At 40.9% G+C, this 19,788-nt stretch overlaps 1 protein-coding gene across 1 annotated transcript in view; it reads right to left on the reverse strand.

Moving 5' to 3' along the window:
* Nucleotides 1–1,939: 1,939 nt before the first annotated feature.
* mtf1 (metal-regulatory transcription factor 1) overlaps nucleotides 1,940–19,788 on the reverse strand; it is a 96,418-nt gene continuing 78,569 nt past the window's right edge. Inside the window, exons 9-12 of the mRNA XM_070899222.1 lie at nucleotides 18,006–18,108; nucleotides 14,104–14,642; nucleotides 9,901–9,964; nucleotides 1,940–8,303 (exon numbers count right to left, since the gene is read on the reverse strand). Of these exons, the coding sequence (XP_070755323.1) occupies nucleotides 7,894–8,303; nucleotides 9,901–9,964; nucleotides 14,104–14,642; nucleotides 18,006–18,108 (1,116 nt within the window). The 3' untranslated portion in view covers nucleotides 1,940–7,893. The remainder of the gene's footprint in view (nucleotides 8,304–9,900; nucleotides 9,965–14,103; nucleotides 14,643–18,005; nucleotides 18,109–19,788) is intronic.

The raw sequence follows: 19,788 nt of genomic DNA on the forward strand, positions 1-19,788 counted from the left end.
TTAGATGACAACATACGATAAAAACTAAAAAAAAAGTTCAAACATTTGCCGCTGTCCAGCCTCTTGAAACTTATTTTACACATCGTCACAGCTGCAGGATTAAATGGCCTTAGTCCAACACTGGAATACCATTGTCCTATATGGGGCATAGTTTGATCTGCAAATTAGAGAGAAGCCAATCTTAGCTGTATCACTGTGAAGGGATTTGATGGAAGTTAGGTATTTTGTCAGTGGAATGATGGGGAAGAGGAAAGTTGGCAGAAGTTACTCTCGAACAGAGCCATTCATAACAGCACTGGCAGAGCTCAACGCAGAGAATTGCCTCACTATGTAGACTAATACACAAATGGCCACTTAGCAGAGATACTGAAGGACCACTGACCTGTGGAATCATAAGGCCTTAAGTTAGAAAAAGAAAAAGAAAGTTATAGAAAAAGATTAAGGAATGGGATGTGCTATAGGTGGCACCTAACCCATGATCAAGACCTATACTTTAAGTCAATATATGGATTTGGGAAATTCAAGTCCATTATAAAAACGCCCTCCGTCCCCTATGGGGCATTGCATCCATACATCGTTGTACAGATAAAATATGCGTATCTGGAAACTGCTAATCAAGCAATAAAAATGGAACTGCAAGCACAAGTCTCCTTTATTAACTTAGTAAGTACAGGGTTCAAATGGACATGCATCTTCTCCAACATACTGCAGTTGAACCCAATAGTACAACTGGCAAGAGACCATTAGTACCCCACTAACTGCTTATGGAGTTTTAATTTGGTGTAAATGAGGATTATTTTTTTTAAAAAGCCAGTTTTTGGTAGCAATTTAGAAATTGTAACCCTCTGCTCCGTGACAAGGTGGCAATGTTTGGGATTACCCATTTTTTGGTATCCTAGAAAATGCACACATTTAGCAAGTGGATGAATCTAGAACAGAATTCATAAGTCCATAAGGACGTGGCAAACATGAAAGAAGCTTGGGTGACTAGAACTTCAACATTGCATTGTGGCACTAACTCCTTCCTCATCAAGCATTAGTGCATTTACATATATTTGGAATATTTGTATATTTAGCATATTACACTGAATACATTGGCCATATGCAGCATTACATCAGGTGATGAGCATAATACCTGGACCTTGATTTCAACAAAGCAGTAACACACGAGATTGAAAGGGGGGGAGGGGGGGAGAAGAGGAGAGAAGGGGTATAAGGGCAGGTGCTTTTCATAGGCTTGTGGAATAATGTGCAGTTACAGAAGTATCCACAAAGAATTATCTTCTGAACTTGTTGTTAACCCATCTGGATTAATGGCAGGAAGGTTTATAAAGGCAGAGCTAATAAGGAGAAAAGCAAGGCAGCGTTATTCATTTTAGTATGTCATCCAAGCAGAAAGAAAAGCATTTTAAACTTAAGATTCAGAAAAATACTTTCAAATGCTTCGGAGTGGGAGAATCCAAAATTAGGGGCCATAAATACAAGAGTTATTAATAAATCCAATAGGGAAATGAGAAATTTCTTTACTCAGTGGTGAGAATGTGGAACTTGCTACCACAGGAAGTGATTGAGGTGAATAGCTTAATGCTTTCAAAAGGAAACTAGACGAGTACATGAGGAAAAGGAATAGAAAGATAGGCTAGAAGGCCGAGATAAAAGATAAAATGGGAGAAGACTCGGAGTATAAACACCAGCACAGACTTGTTGGGCCAAATGGCTTGTTTTGCCGTTGTATATTTTATGTAATTGTTTCTACTCTCAGTTGATAAACTATTAGATTTTAAATAATCAGATAGTTAAATTATTGGTTTAAACTGTACAATTCTAAACCTTAAACTAATCAAATCAGAAGACAGCTATTTTGTAAAAATGTGCAGTCCAAGGGGTGAAACTCAAAGAAAGGGCTCTACACTGAACCCTGGATCAGGAAACATCCCAAATAATTTTCAAACTCGCTTTTACAAATAAATTAAAATCCACCCCCAAATAAATTTAAATCCATTTAATTTTACATTTAAAAAATTCTTCACAGGCTGTAATGAATTACTTTAGACCATTAGAAGAGAGTTCACATGCTGAGCAATTAAGTGTTTAATTTTGATCATGAGACGGGGTAGTCATTAACACACTAATCAGAGACAAGGCAGTCCCCCATGTGCCTGGAAAGTGAAATTAAACAAGGATTTCCTTTGTGCAATGGCAGAGATAAAGGGAGTATGTGTGGTGAGTGAGGGGGGAATTGGGTGGAGAAAAAGGTTCTCATTTAACATTATCATTCATATCATAGAAATTATTTTAATGTTAACAAAATAAACTTTAAAAGCAAGCTCAAATAATATTTTCTTTTTAAAACTTAATCCGAGCAAGGGTCTTACGATTCCTTGCTCTGATTGGCATTTCACCATGCACTGACCAGTCTGTGATCACCTAAACCTATCAATGGTAGGTGTCGCAAACCGAGCAAAACACATCTTGGCTTTAATAAATTTACATCTTTCACAACTTCACCAACATAGTGATATTCAATGCACACTCCAAATGTGATTTCAAAGGCCGTGTTATAAAAGACACTTTATGTTAAGTAACATGCATCTTATGAAACAAACAGTGTATGAGTAATAGTATTGATTTAAAAAAAAGATAATGGTAACTACTAGTATACAATATTTCTGCAAAGGTTTGAAAATTGGAATGGAGTTTGAGGTTTCATTGTCATCCTATTAAATGATGCAGAAAGGTAAAGGCCTTCAGCAAGCACTTCCTGAAACTCAAGGTCAGAAATCCAAACCTTGGCTCATCCATTTTGGGTTTGGACTTAAATTTTTTAACATTTTTAATATCCAAGCTGATGACAAGTTTTATAATATTAGTAGACAGGAGCCACGATAAAAAGCATGCTTTATAAAAAAGGTGATCAAATAGTCCCAAACACATTTAGCACCAGCAGGTTATGGGAGGGCCTACAAAGTCTAATTGAGTTTGTCACTTGGAGGAATCAAGATAACCAGGTCTGTCAGGCAATACTGAAAAATCATTAAGTAGGAAGATACATTTGTGTGATGTGGCTAAATGTCTTACTAATGGTCTTTATTCCCACCATTCTATCCAATACTTGCCGTTCCGCTGATTATGACATGATTTCAAGGCAAGGAAAAAATAATCAGCCATTTCCCAACTCTGGGAGATGTGACAAATGACATAAGTCATCTATAATATCCATTAGCAGTGTCTAACTAGTTGTTCTCTCATTTTATGATCAGGTAATAACCGATATAGATTACAAGACAGTACTGTAATCGAGGGGGTTCAGAGGAGCCAAAAACACAAGTGGTTTGTTACAATCATCTGAATTCCATGATTAGATTAAGTCTTGAATCACTGTGGTATTTTACCATTTGGGCCCAGTTTCATATCAGCAGTCACCCTCAGTGATGCGGATGCAAGTTTATGTTAATTCTGCAGGATAAATAGATTATGTTTTGAGAATTATTTGCAGGTGATTATAGGTCACAGAATTTACATTTAACATAATAAATGTGCAAGGAGCCCTGAGTTAGTTAGATCTAGTTCATTCACAGGTGGCTGTGCTTCTCATGTATACCGTACAAGCCCTAGACCTAAAAGGAATTCCATGCACCTTAGTAATTCACCCAGACTATTCAGCTCGGATGTATTCAAAGGATGTGTGTTTACTTAAAACTGCCGGTTAGCTTCTTAAAAAAAAAACATCCTTTTGCATTAGGGTACATTGACTTTACAGAGCAACAGGCCACTGGATAATATAGGAACCAAAAGAATTTGAAACAGTGGTGAAAATAATAAAGATGGCACGTGGCAAAGGCTGTAAAAACGTAGGAAATTATTTATCATGTACCACAACAGGCAACATTTCTCAGGATAGAGAGAGATCCAGTATATAGCCATACCTCTCATCAAGTTTGTTGTTGATTACAGGTCAAGTTCTGGTTTCCAAATCATTAGGTAATAAATAAAAACTTCCACCGGGTCAGTTATCACCTTGTTGCTGTTGGGTCCCATTATGTTCGACGTTTTAACTAAACTGCAGCCAGATTGCAATTCAAAAAAAGTATTTTATCCCAAATGCCTAGATTGAATCTGAAGTTTGATAAATTACAGCAAACTTGTGCTGACAATTTACCTCTACTGCTAGTTGAATAGGAAAGTAAATCTATTAGTATGGCTTTAAGAAATAAAACTTTACATTTTCCCAATGTTAATTACACTCAACAGATATTTAAAAAATATATATTTTGATCATTTGAATTATAAAATGACACCAGAATAAACTCTTAATACAAACATTAATTTAATTGCAATTTTAATTGCACCTTCCAGGGCAGTAACACTGAAAAGAAAACTGCTGCTATTGCACATAAACTTACGAAGAAAGGAATAACTTTAGGCAATTGGTTTAAAATCTCTTCTCCAAATTACAGTCCACTCCGCTTAATTCTGAATTCCCACTTTGCTCTTGCAGTTTGCTTAATTCAAATGACTGGATTATTCAATGTTTTGCAGCACAAAATAGCTTGGAGAGACCGGAAGTAGGCTGTAATTTCTTTAGACAACTGTAAAGAAAAGATTCAGAGGTTCCAAACACCAGCTCAGTAATACCACCTGTATCTTGAAACCAAATAAACATTAACGCTACAATTGAGTGCTTGATCCCGTCTAGAGAAACCATAAATCAGAGTCCAGACAAAGCTCACTCATGAAGTGAAAGCATTAGTGCTGGTGAGAATGCATCTAATACCAATACTCATATTATAGAACTGGTCCTCCAATGCCAATTTAGAATCTAGCACAAAGTTAGATACAGATGCATCAATGAGTGTGTTTTGGGATATAGTATTATTGTTTAAACTTTTCTAACCTGAACCCATTTGAATATTTTCAACTTTCTCCCCCCCCCACCCTGTTTTATTTATTAATAACCACACAAATACTTCTGTTGGCCCATCATGATTAGTAGTTGTCAAGTGCCATAATGGAAATATGAAACTGAAGTTTTGAAATAAAGTAAAGGATTAGAAGCTTACGGTTAGATTATTTAGACAAAAGTGACTTTTCAGATGAGAAAAAGGATTGTGCAATGGCTTCTCCTCTCTCTGCAAGATAAAAGTTATAGGCCAAACACTTAAGACACCATCCAAAATAGTCAGAGTTAGTAATTAGCAATTTAAGCTGCAACATTTATACATAGATAGCACACTAATAGGTTCTCTTTATATATTTTAGGATATCAATACACTTAAATATTAGGACATCCCTGTTACTGATCAGATCTAAGATGGCTTATTTAAAAAGCAAAGAAAATGCTGGGCTCTGGGTTTGATGAATGGTCAGATCCAAAAGAGCTAATTTATCTTTCTCTTAAAAACGCTGACATACCTAATTTTCTAGGTCAGATTTCCAACATTCACAGCTTTCCTTTTACCGCTAATTGACAGGAGGCTGCATTACTTGATCTATCTTTCCCCTCTCCACAGGTTTTTTTGTCGCTTCTCAGATCACAACTTTATGGTCACCATTTGCGTTCATTAAGTTTTGCATCAAGTGTCAACACCAACTATTCTCAGGTGCTGTGTAGCACGGGCAGGTGCAGAGTTAAAACACCTTCTGCCCCAAAGTGCCTTAAGGCAGATATCAGAAAAGCACTCTAATTGCGCCATGGTCTTTGCGTTTCCGACGTTAGCAATTATGCCTCTCTGAATGAAGGTCATTTGTATTACATTCAGGACTAGCGCATTGTGACTCGTGCCACTTAAAACTGGGTTTAAAATGCCTAAACTTATTTCAGCTAGGACCCTTACAGCTTGCAGAGAGAGGAGTCTTTCAGTCTCATTGATTTGGGCTGAATCATCCCTGGGTTTGAAAAAAAGTGTATATTACAATTATTGATTTCAACTTGCATTATTTTCAGTTTTGTCCAGAAGTTTCGAACCTCTGAATGCAACTTGACAAAGTCTTGCAGTGGAATACAGAAGCGGAATGGTCCGAAAACAGGTCATGATAAATATGCCCAGTGTTAATAAATAAAATACACATTTTAACGCAACTATTTAAAATCTAAATCTGTGGGCTTTAGTAAGCTCCTGCAAGTGGCCGACAAGATCAGGACTCTCAGACATAGCCTTGGAATATTTCTCATTATAGTCCTATATATGCAGCTCTCACATTCGTAATCTAAAGGGCTCCATTGTACATTCACGTGCAGTTACAAGTGGAATCTGCATGACTAGCAACTTTACACAGTTGACTAGTGTTAATTGGAAGCAGTTGGTTATTTAACATGCATGCATTTCCCAGCCGCATTGCATTTATGGGAGAACTGTGCCACAGCAGTAAATGTGCAAAGAATACTAATCACCCAATATATTAAATCATTCAGTTGACAAATTCTCAATTGTTAAGTGCTGGAAACATTTTGAACACATTGGGACATCCTATAGCATTTTGAGAGTGACTTGGATCGGTTCTAATTTTGGAACACAATGTGCTTTAGACTTTTCTTCCCAGTGGAATGGTTTTCCCACTACAAAGAGCTCATTTTGGTATCTTTTTAAATTAAGAGATTGCATGCTTAGAAGAATGACAACAATAGATGTATGGAGAGAAAAAGATCCCTTATCCTGCAATGTCACCGTGTTAAATACAGCCCGGATCTCTAGTAAGACTGCCCAAAACATGTGCCTAAACTCAAGCTCAGAACAGCTTTTCTTACTGTACTAATGTGACACTGCCAGCTTCCAACATCAACAATTCCAAAGGCTTCTGATAGAGATTTGCCAATGCAGGACAAAACAGTGCTCAATTATGAAAAGATTCATTCTGTCATCTCATGTCCTTCAGGAATTAGATGGAAACCGTCTGAACACTATTAGCAGCTCATTTCACTGCCCTGGACAGGATCCAAATCCAGCTCCTACAGATAGCATTGTAGCACATTGCATTACACCAACTTACTGAAATCCAGCAAGTCTTACTTAACTTTGGAAAATAGGCCAGGTAATATGATCCATTCAATGCCGAGATTCTCACCAATCATAATCTAGGAAAAGCACAACATAAAGTGACCTGAATTTTTACTTGCATTTATATTAATTGGATTCATCCCACTTCAGATATGGGTTGAAAATAAATTGCAAGCTTACTCCCACCTGACCATGTAAAAATATTCAGATCCAAGATTTATTGATTCACTCAGTGCTATAGTGCTGCAGTTTGCATGTTTGGTCACTAGGGGCTCTAAGTGAGCTGTGTAAAGGCTATAAAAAGCCTCTGGTGGCAGAAATCAGATGCTTCACCATAATTTTCTCATTTTATTGGTCCATCAGAACGTCCACCAGCATCCAGCATTTTCTGTACGTCACGAAACAGCAGCTCCTAGACTTGGAACTAGTGAAATGATCCAAACCCAATTGGCCTCAGGCCTGTGATCTGCCCACTTACAGTGCAGCCAATTCGGGAGAACCTTCAATACAGCTCACTCTTCATGCGTACACAAGGCATTGAACACACGGCACGCTGCCCTTGCGCCACAGCACTGATGATTGCCGTTTGTTTTCTGTGGAACATTTCCTGGCCCCACGCCCCCTCTCCCTTTCGCCTGCTGACACTCCAGATACAATCCAGGTCCAATCAAACCGCCCAAGTCTGTTGCAAGTTCCGACTCTGAACTGAACCTGGAGTAGAAGCTTCCTCCTCCCTTTCAGTTTACACAAAGCATTTCTGGACCCATTTCACAGCAAAATGCTCAGTGCAAACGGCACTTCTGTGTAAAAGGGTCCCGTTTTTAAAAAATCCTGCATAAGTAAAAGCAAGGAATTTCTTTGAAAAAGAATGCAGAAAAACGGCCATGACTCAGCGCCATTACTTGGAGAAGCTGCTGTTCAAGTCTATTTCCTCTTCCACCTTCTGCAGCAGCGCCTGAATGTCATTTGCCTCGATACCAGACAGAGTTGAAGAGGTCCCGGGACTCTCGAGGGAAAGAAACGCAGTCATATTCATATTGTTCAAGTCCGTTTGGGGGTCTGTCTGCAAGGGTGGCTGTGTAGTCTGACTGCTTCCCTCGGAGCTGGGGGGGCAAGTCTGAGACTGCAGCAGAGTTTGCTCCTGGTCAGAGGGAATCTGGGAAGTACCGGCTTCCTGTGATGGAGTTTCCTTGCTGCTGGAGGCTTTCTCTTTGCCCAAGTCACGGCAGGCACACTGGCACTGACAAGACTCCTCTTGCTTGATGATTATGATGGGAACACTCAATCCTATCTGCTGCACTGGGTTTCCTGCAAGAATGAGAAATAGAACATGACACGCATTTATTTATAAAGATACCATTTGGCCCACAAAGCCGAGGCAGTTCCAGTACCAATATTGCGCTTGTGTTACTCACTGGTTTGCCAGAGCAAGCAGAAATCAAGTGCACGCAAACTAATCCCACCCACCCCTTCCCTCAACAACTATCTGTCCCACCTGAGAGTGTCTGTGGCTCTCGTATTGGACTATTCAGTCACCAAAGAACTCACTAAGAGTGGAAGCAAGTCTTCCTTGATTCCGAGGGACTGCCTATGATGAGGGTTTGGAGCTTGGGAGCTTTGAGAAGGACAGTTTGTTGCAATGTTGCCTCATTTTTAGACAACATTTGAATCAGAATATAAAGATGTGCTGGGTTTGCAGCGAAAGATACACTCAGAATAATGGAACATAGATGTTAACTTTATTTGCAGGCCGCAGAAACAAGACTTGAACAGCTGTCCTGGCTGTGAGAAAGCATGCAGGGTTAGTGAAAGGTAATTCGACATGCTCCAACCCTGTTTCCTGGGCACCCTTATGCAAGTATCCATAGGTAGTAAATGTATGGCTGCCATGTGAAGTAACCTATACATCTTTACCAATTATTGTGTGGACTCAGCAACCACGGAAGTCACAGAAATTGGTAGAGACAACAAGTGATTGTTCATCACACCTAAACATATCTGTACAACTGTTTCGGTGCTGCTGTCAATTCGCTGAATATACTTGTTGATCTGATGGGTAGAACAGGGAATACTAGCAGCCTCCCCACTGGTTAACTGTTTCACATATAAACATTCCACATATAAACATGCCACGCATTTACTTTTTAGTTCAATTTTGGCTGCTACATCAATTTAAGTCAGTGCATTTTCATAGTCATCGGTCATTCCTTGTCTAGCCACTGAAATCTCCATTTCCCTACAAGAGCTTGACTGTATTTGCACTTTGTTAGGCTACAGTGGTGAATCGAGATGTGACCTCTTGCCATCTCCAACTGCTTGGAATCAGCACAAATGGAATAGAGCAAACCATTTACTTTATTTGAGATTAAATATGGAGACAGTTTATATTCAACTTTTGGCATTAACTCACCCAGAGTGTTGGACTGGACACTGGGTAAGTTTGGCAGCTCCCGTCCCTGAAGGATATTAATGAGCCTGTTGGGGTTTTGCAGTTATTTTTCTGAGCCCACAAATGACCTGGTTTTGCAACTTGCCATGAACCCATGACCCATGGAATGCTAATGCACTACTATAACCAGTAGGCTACAGTACCACTGCGAGAGCACTGTCACAAGGAAAGCCAGTGGCCCCTCACCACATCTTCAGGGCAATAAAAATTGCCTTGCCAACATCAACCATGTCGCAGGAATAAATAAATAAGATAGCTCTGAAGGTTTGGAAAGGATGCTTTAAATCTGGTGGATAAGCCGTAAATCAGATGCCCAAGGTATCATAACATTCACCCGCGCGGTCCATGAAGACAAAAGCTTGATGTGTTCCACTTATTGCAAATTAATCCACTCCAATGTTGCACTAAAATTTTAAAAACATGGTACTTTGGAGAAAATAGAAAAAACTAATTTACCTGTGTTGCCAGTAACTGGTATTGCTGTGGTAAAAAATACTTTTTCTACTTTAGACCCCTGATGCTGAAATATAAAATGCAGTTATTAGATGAACAAACTTGAACTTAGTCACAAATAATACATGTCGAAGGCACCGATTCAAGGTAAGACTCTTAACACAAGCAGACCGTCAGATTGTTAGTTTATTTTTACTTGTATACAAGGGGAGAGTGCCCTAGTCAAATGCTTAGGGCACCAACTCCGACAATCTACAGAAATGTGGAATATTTATACTAGGTAAACAACTCCTATCATATGTGATGGTTCCTCTTTTTTTTTGTAATAGTGCAGAGTCTAGCAGTTAATTTAATTACCTCATCAGTGTTATCCAATGGCTACTTGTCTTAGCTACCCTTTCCTTATTTTGGGCTAACCTCTACTTACTCCCTGTACACACTGTCTGGTTTTTTTGGTTTACACATCCTTATTGTGATTATAATTAGACAGAGAAGACAGATGACCTTAGCTGCCGTGAGGTAATGCAACCCGTGGTTTCAACTGCTGACAGCTTGTTTGGTATAGTTGCTGAAGTAAGCTCTAATTCTTAGGTTGACCAAATATAATGTCCCAGCAAGCCTTGCAATCTATGGTTGCTCTTTTTCTATCTTTCCACATACATCAGTTTTATTAAATAATTAATTTTGCTATCTAACTACTAATAATGGCTGCATTCACAGGGTCAACATCAAATTTATTCTCTACTCTGGTAGTGCAATAGCACTTTCTAGTCTGTGACAGGAGCAGAACTCGGTGATAGCTCCAACAGTAAACTTTCTACATTGTTTATTATTGGGGACTTAAGACAGGCGACTGTAAATATAATCAAAGAAGGACTTCAAGTAGCATTTTTTTAAGCCTTATGTATGGGTTAAATACAGCGAGCGGTTTGGAGACATCTAATGTCGTCTTTATTCGTCAAAATAAAATGTGAGCGGAAAAAGAGCTCGCACGTGGGAGAAAAAAAATGAAATAAAGAACTTGCATTCATATAGCGCCTTTCACAGCCTCAGGACATCCCAAAGCACTTTACATTTCAGAAGTACTTTGTTGGCTGTGATCACCGCTGCAATGCAGAGAAATGCAGAAGCCAATTCGCACACAGTAAGATTCCACAAACAAGATAAATGGGCAGATGATCTGTTTTAGCAATGATTCGAAACAACCTCATTCCTTCAATGGTAATGTATGCAGGTTTACCAAGGGCAATGGTGGTGAGAGAGAGAAGATAAAAGATTCTCCCCCAATGGCAACTGATCTGGTGTGTTCCCAGCATTTTGTGTTTTGTATGTAAGAAAACTCATCTTTAACTGCTGAACCATGAAGGAAGTTTCACTCCCAATATGGATCCTTCAGGCAGAGACACCTAAAAAACATGCGACCATTGTTTTCTTTGCCTTGTTAGTATTTTGTATACAGAAATCGGCCAGGAAAATGCGCCTTTTGAGGCCCAGAGGAGGAAGAGCTGGGGGGTTTTCCAGGATCTTTTGTTCCCTGCCTGTCGCAACAAGGGAACAAGAGTTGGAGCTATGGACGACTGGCAAGTAACAACATGCAGTGACTCAGTGAAAAGATTCTGGGAATAACTAAAATTTTGGACTCTTTCAGAATCATCTTGAGCACGGTTCATAGGATGCACCTGCTTGCACTACTACAACACAATGCCTTCTGGATGATGAGTTTATCCGTGTCGCTAAAGCAGTGCTTTTCAAACTTTTCAGTGTGGGGATCCCCTGAAATTATGAACACTTCCCCAGGGCTCCCCTGCAAATATCAACACCCCCTGTTCCAATTTCTGACCTACAGTGCATTCAGTTATTCAAAGAAAACACTGCCACCATTGCAGAAAATGCTTTTGTTAGCATTCAGCAATGGAAGCATGCTTGAGAAAACACAGACATTTGGAACAGAGAAGGTGGAGAGAGATTTGAGAGAGATTTGCAAACGGACAAGGGAACGGGCAGGCAAGTACGATTAGAGGTAGTACAGGTTGAACCTTATCCGGGAGCACCACCCCTCGTCCAGCACCATTCCCGGCTGCTCCGACATGAACAAATTAAAGTCCTTCCTCGCTGCCGACTCCCACAATCACTGGCCTGACCCCGCAATCCACCGCCCCCCCACCTTTGCTAGCACTCCCAGCCCAGATATCCCCTTGCTCAGTACCTGGACCTTTCCTCGTCCAGCAAAATCCCTTATCCGGCACAGGCCAGTGCCGGGAGAAAGGGGTTCAATCTTTACCAACAGAGACTCAAGTGAATAAATTGGCCGCCTCCTGTACTGTATTGTGATTTTATCTGATGATCTTGCGGCCCGTCCCCTCTCCCAGACTCCTCTTACAGATGCTGTGGGATCCTGGAGAGTTTAAAAAGCTATTCCCTCAAGCATTAGACTAAAAAAAAAATTGGTATGCAGGAAATGAGACTAGAAATTTTTCACTGTCTGGAAATAAACTCCCATGCAAGATAATTAATAGTGTGCTAATTAACTCCTTTACAAGGAAAATGAAAGGATCAGAGATTAGAGATTATAGAGAAGCAGGAGTTATGATCAAACACGTCACTGAATATTATGCCACCAGTCTTGGTGGAGTTAGGGAAATCTTTCCTTTGCAATGAAACTGGCCAGGGGTATATAATGTTACATTGAAAGCAAGGTGCTTTTGTTCAACTGCATGCATGAGTTTAAATTTCTCTGCATGAAGAGTTTCCCTGTGGTTTTTCACTCCATGCGGGAGATTAAATAAACTAACAAGCATCCATGAGTGTAAACAGCACAGGCTGCTGGAAGCAGACTTAATGGGTAAACAGCCTTTCGATTCCATACTTGGTTATTATGAGCTACACTTGCGCAACCCAACTGGAACAAAATTTCAAGTTCAGCATCAATAAAACCTGAACCATGCCCACCCAACATCATAATTAGGAGGTACTGGCTTCCAGTAACATGGCCTGAATATTTTTCTACCAAGTACAGCACTTAAAAAAAAAAAAAAAATGGTTTTTTGAATAGCTATCAGGCACCTGCCTGAGATTATATTTCATCAAATTTATATTTAAAGCAGAGGAGCATTGAGGGATCGTTGCTAAGATTCGGTGGGTGATCGTGGCAGAGGTTCGGCGAATGTTTAGTGCGGAGGAGCGGCGAATGAGGGTACGGGGCCCAGGGGCAGCACGGGCCTGCCCACACTGCGGTGTGTGCGCACACTGGGTCCGCGGAGCAGAGCAAGTCTCCAGTCATCCTGGTTAACTCTTGCCACTGGATAAAGGCCTAGCTCCATCAAGCCCATGTGGTGGCTGATGTGCAATGGTCACCACATGTTAAAAAATCCATGCACAAGCATCTTCCATCCCTTCAATTGGAGTTCAGGACTGGAATATCAGGTCCTTTATTGAAACATGAGTGAATTCATGTGGAAGCAAGTCATCCTGGTTCGAGGGACCGCCTATTATTTAATCAATGGGCAGAGCCAGCATGACATCACTCTTGTAACTGTATTGCCTGTTTACAAGCTTCATCCATTAGATACTATAATCATTATTTTGGGGTGGGGTTGGGAGAAAGCAGAGGACACAGGGAAAGTACAGTTCTGGTACTGATGGCGTTTATATATTATTTTAATTTCTCAAGTAAACCAATGAGGCTGCATTTACATATTGCCGTGTCCCATGAAAACATGCCAAAGCATACAATGAATTACTACTGAAGTCAGTAACTGTTGTTTTCCAGGAAAATTTGTCATCCATTGCCCCCAGCAACATTCCACAGAGAGCAAAAAGATGAATTATCTAGCTAACCTGTACTTCTGTGGTTCTGGTTGAGGGATAAAAGTCAGCCAGGATGCCGGGAGAAGTCCCTGCTCATCTATGACAAGTGTTCGGGGATCCTCAATATCCACCGAAACCATCAGAACAATCAGGCACAACCTTGTTCCAACAGCTCATCCAACGGATGACACCTTCAACAGTGCAGGACTCATTAGCTGGAGTATCAGCTTAGATTACAAGGTCAAACCTAGGTATGGGATTTAAAGCTACTGTACCAACTTCTAAACCAAGACAAGAATTTTACCAATTCAGCCAAGCTGACAGAGTAGATTACAACAATACTTTTGAGTTGTCCCCACATCTCAATGCAAAAGTTTTGGTTAAACAATACACACTCACCATTTTCTCAGAGTTTTGCTGAACAGTGCTGGCTCCATTAATGATCCATTGTAGATTCTGGTCTGCCATTACAATGCTGGGCTGTAGAATAGTAGTGCTTGGTGATGGAGTAATTGTTATAGCAGAAGTGTTTGTACCTAAAGGCACAGTCTGTACCATGGCTGGCATTGACTCTGTGTTACCAGATGATGGAAGGCCATTATTGGACATGGCTTGTGTTGGTGGCTGTGGTGTTGGGGGAGGTTGAATGAATTCTTGCGTACTGGTCGAGAATTGCGCGATAGGTGGCACAGGCAATTGAGTCGTCTGTAAAATGCTGGTGGGATTTCCGAATGTTGTTTGGTGTGTGTTGGTAGTCAAAGCATCTAACGATGTGGAGACAGGGCATGTTGCTTTCTGGGAATGTTTCTCAAACTTTATCATGGTTTGAAGTGAGATAGGAAACGACAACAGCGATCCAGAATCTCCTAGAGCAGTATTAACATTGGGCGCAGGCTGAGCATCACTGCCATATGTTCCAGGTATTCCAATCATCCCATCTTTGATTTTAGGAGAGAAAAGAACAATTTTTTCTCAAAAATTTTCAACAAAATCACAACTACAGTTTAGCAATTTATTGGCAACTTTCAGACCAATTTTTCAACTGTGGTTTTATTCCCTTAAATCATAAATTTCCTATTAGCCAAGCAGTAGGAAACACAGCTGTAAACACATGAAAGCTCTGATGCACTATATTCACTGACCAGCCAGAAATAGCAAACTTGGACTTAATACAGGAACGAAGGGCCCAAGTTTCCACACGATAAAAAACAGGCGCCCCTCCGAGCTGGGCGCCCGTTTTTCGCGCCTAAAAAAAAAATCGCGATTCTAGAGCGTTCTGCAGCTCCTTGTCTGCCTGGCGCGGCGCCCAGGGGGGCGGAGCCTACACTCGCGCCGATTTTGTAAGTGGGAGGGGGCGGGTACTATTTAAATTAGTTTTTTTTCCTGCCGGCAACGCTGCGCGTGCGTGTTGGAGCGTTCGCGCAGTGTGAAAAAAACATTGGCACTCGGCCATTTTTGTAGTTCTTTGTAGCTGTTTAATTTTTGAAATTTTTTTTAATAAAAGCACATTGCCATCAGCACTTGCAGCCTTCTCACTGTCTCCTCCCCCCCCCCCCGCGGGAAGAACGGGCACCTCCCTCCCCCCCCCACCGCGGGAAAGAACGGGCGCCTCCTCCCCCCCCCCCCCCCACACGGGAAGAACGGGCGCCTCCTCCTCCTCCCCCCCGACCGCGGGAAGAACGGGCGCCTCCTCCTCCTCCTCGCGGGAAGAACGGGCGCCTCAGGCTAACTGCAGCATTCTCCGTGCCTGAAGCACTTTCACACAGGTAGGAAGATGGTTTATTTAATCTTTTCTTTGCTTATAAATGTTTATTTAGGTTGGATTTATTTGTATAATATTTGTAGAAGTATAAATAAGGATTTATTGTAGAATTTAATGACTTCCCTCCCCACCCCCCCCACCCACCTCGTTCTGGACACCTAATTTGTAACCTGTGCCTGATTTTTTTAATGTGTAGAACAGGTTTTTTCAGTTCTACAAAAATCTTCACTTGCTCCATTCTAACTTAGTTTGGAGTACGTTTTCACTGTGGAAACTTTGAAATCAGGCGTCAGTGGCCGGACACGCCCCCTTTTGAAGAAAAAATTCTGTTCCAAAGTAGAACTGTTCTACCTGACTAGAACTGCAGAAAACTTAAATGTGGAGAATTCCGATTTCTAAGATAGTCCGTTCTCCACCAGTTGCTCCGAAAAATCAGGCGCAAATCATGTGGAAACTTGGGCCCGAACAAACCATTTCCCAAGTAAATTGAATGAAAGGTTTGAGCAATGCCTAAAATTTTGTTGCCTGTGCAGTGCATATTTCTTATCAATTCTAATTTACTGGCAGGGAAAACATATCCTTAGAGGGATTTGTTTTTAATCGATTTTTTTTGATGTCATGATAATGGCGGAGTATGGTGTGGCACCAAGTCTGAAAAACAATATTAACATTTCAATACCTCGGAAAAGTATTCTGAAGATTGCAGCAAACTGTACAGTTACAAGGGGAACTGGGTCAAGTCTAAGGTGGTAACTTTCTGAAGCAACTTTTCCATGTGAAAACTTCAATTTGCCTTTCCTTTCGCTGTTGACAAATCAGCTGAGGAAGAATTTGGGGTCTCACTTACTTTTGCCTCCTACTCTGTGCCAGATTGCGTGGGAGATTGGGTGGGTGCGGGGGGTGGAAGGGAGAGATTTAACTGAAATGGTAATTACATCAACTACACTGTTCTTGTTTCAAATCCTGCAATCCATCCCTCCATGCATCTTTAAAAAAAAAAAATATATATGTATATATATACATATACGCTCCAATGGGAAACCAAAGATTAAGGATTATCTTCAAGAGGATAGACAATGTGGTGGCATTCATGTACCACTTCAACACTCTTTCTCTCCATGGACAGAAAAATACTCGTCTTCCTCACCCTTTATTGTCCTGGTCAAGATGGAGCAGAAAATACAAATCATTCTGAAATAACTAACAAATTGAGAAATCCATTATGCTTTCGACTAATATATAGCATCTTGTTCTTCACGTACTCAATAAAGAACCTGGATTACATGGCACTGCCAACGTTTCCTCCCCCCTCATCATTTTTCAGGTTCTCTCTCTTCCCCCACGTAGGCACCAGCTTATGCAACCGTGCACTTAGACAAGGGCAGCCCTTCAGTGTCTCAACCAACTGCTTGTATATAGTGAGTATTAGTGAGTTATTCCAACCTTGGAGATCAACACAGCCAAGCCCAATCCTGTCCACAGTCAGCCTCCACATGTGCTTGTTTTCCAGCAAAGGTCATGGAGCACTGATGAATAGGAAGTCTGACAGATTTCCCCCCACCCACCCCCATCTAGTCCAGGAATGCAAAAGCCTTGGCTGAGACTAGCCAACTTGGTATAGATAAAGATCAAACCTAAAAATCCACTTGGGTTTTTGCTTTTGTAGCCCTGTATGGCCAATAATTGGGTCCTTTTGCCACCCCAGCTTCCATACACACCCTGCAGGGTGCTAAAGCTATTTAGAAACATAGAAAATAGGTGGAGTAGGCCATTCGGCCCTTCTAGCCTGCACCGCCATTCAATGAGTTCATGGCTGAACATGCAACTTCAGTACCCCATTCCTGCTTTCTCGCCATACCCCTTGATCCCCCTAGTAGTAAGGACCTCATCTAACTTCATTTAACAGTCTTGTGTCAATATTGATCTTTAGCTTGTTTGGAAGCATACACGAGCATCCCCGGAAGGTGACTATCCCTTATACATTCCCAACCTCACTGAAGAGCATCTGGCTTTCAACTGTTGTATGCTGTGGTTGAATGAAAGGCAATCTCAAGGCACAGTAGATGGCTATTTATGGAAGACTTCAAGAAGAATGCACCTTGAGGCATCTTATCCTCTCCTGACTCAAAGTGTGGCCACATTAACAAAAGGTATTTGTAGTGTTGTTTCAAACGCAAGTCGATTAAGCCTATTTCGTATATATCTCCATTTTAATATATAATTTTATGGAAACCTACCCATCATCAAAAACTATAAAAATTCTTCATATTTTTCTAAACATATTACAACTCCTTCCAAATCACCCGTGTAATCAACAAGTTTCAAATTGCTACAATGGGTTCTTCAAACACTACCTTATTTTGTCATTATTTGGCTGAAAAACAAATGATTATTAGAAGAAAGCGAAACCATAATCAATCACAGGAGTTACTGGAAATTTACATTTACTTTTGGCTGAAGAGAGTCGGCCCGCAGTGTTAATAAACTGGAAATAAATTGCAATATGGCAGACAAGAGAGATTCACTCAGGTGTGCATACCTGTCTGCTGAGAGCCATCGTGGTTGGTGCAGCTATCAGTATTGTGAAACATGGATTCAAAGATACTTTCTGCTGAAATAGTGCTCAGGTCCCGTCCTTGGGTCTAACAAAGGAAACAAAACAGGAATTAACAGGTGAGGATTGGTGCAGGGGAGAGATGTACTAAAGTGGCTTAATATTTCTGGCTTCTGATTAATACATTACGTGGCACTCAGCCAGTCCATCATAACCCAATATTAACTATCATTTCCTAACATCACAACTTTACATTCCAACTGTCTGCTCAATTAGGAATTACAATTTCTCCCTTTCCAAGTTTTCTCCCCATCTCTCCCAAAGCCACCAGCTCCAGCTGGATTCAGGTGCAATGGGCTCATGACAGTGGAGTCACTTCAGCCACGCCTCACCATGTTCCCACTCCAGGGTAAATTCAGGGTTCCCGGGAGCACGAGTCAGGGTCATATTCATTTTTCAGGAAGGGTCACAAAATAACAAATCGGGAGCAGGAAACTTTGCATACATTTCCCCAGTTTGGCTCAGAAACACCTTAATTACTGTCCCAGTTAAGAGCAGGGTGGGGGGGTGGGAGAACTGGACAAACAAAACAGGCCAATCTAGGGCAAGGATTTATCTGATTATTATTTGCAGTAAAATTGTAAATGTGCCCTTTATAATTTTGCTATAAACTGTGGACAGATTATTTTTTCACCTTAATGATTAAAGCACCATGTCATTCTGTTCGTAGGCAATAGGCCAATGGGCCTAAAAGTCAGTAGAATAGGTCGGATACCAATTGGGGATGGAACAATTCTGGGACACTTGTGTATAAATTGGTAGATAGCAAAGAATTTGCTTACATCAGAATTATTATAGTTATCCCAGTGATACAGATCACCTTGTGGAAAGAATGCAAAAAGTAAAAGGCAAGAACTTGGATTTATTTAGCATCTTTCATGTCCTCAGGATGTCCAAAGCACATTACAGCCAATGAAGTACTGTGGAAGTGGAATGACTGTTGAAATGTCGGTGTATAAATTGTGCACAGCAAGATCCCACATACAGCAAATGAGACAAGTGACCAGATAATCTGCTTTAGTGATTAATTGACACACACCTGGGAGTCCTTGGCCAAAGACTGCCCTAAGTGGAGGAAGTGCATCCGGGAGGGCATTGAGCACCTCCAGTCTCATCGCCTAGAGCATGCAGAGACCAAGCGCAGGCAGCGGAAGGAGCGTGCGGCAAACCAGTCCCATCCACACTTTCCTTCAACGACTGTCTGTCCCACCTGTGACAGAGATTGGTTCTCGTATTGGACTGTTCAGTCACCCAAGAACTCATTTTTAGAGTTGAGGCAAGTCTTCCTCGATTTCGAGGAACTGCCTTTGATGAGATATAAACATTGGGAGAACTCCCCTGCTTTTCTTCAAATTGTGCCATAGGATCTTTTACAATCATCCAAGGTGCAAATAAGGCCCTCGGTTTAATGTTTTATCTGAAAGAAGATTTGCGACAGTTCAACTTTTGCACCGAAGAGATGTGCTCAAGTCTCTGAATCAAAAGGTTGTGGATTCAAGCTCCTTTTCAGGAAGTGACAGTACTACCGCTGAGCCAAGGCCACACCTAAATACAGCATGATTAGTTTGGAAAACATAATCTATTTGGGTAAGTGAACGATTCAAGTATGTCAGTAAATTGGATGACTGATCGTGACTGCATTAAATTCTATTCAAATCAGCAAACAGATCCACATTGAGATGAATTCATTAGACATGCTGTGAGATTC

The sequence above is a fragment of the Pristiophorus japonicus genome, chromosome 14 (genome assembly GCF_044704955.1).
Source record: "Pristiophorus japonicus isolate sPriJap1 chromosome 14, sPriJap1.hap1, whole genome shotgun sequence".
NCBI lineage: Eukaryota > Metazoa > Chordata > Chondrichthyes > Pristiophoridae > Pristiophorus > Pristiophorus japonicus.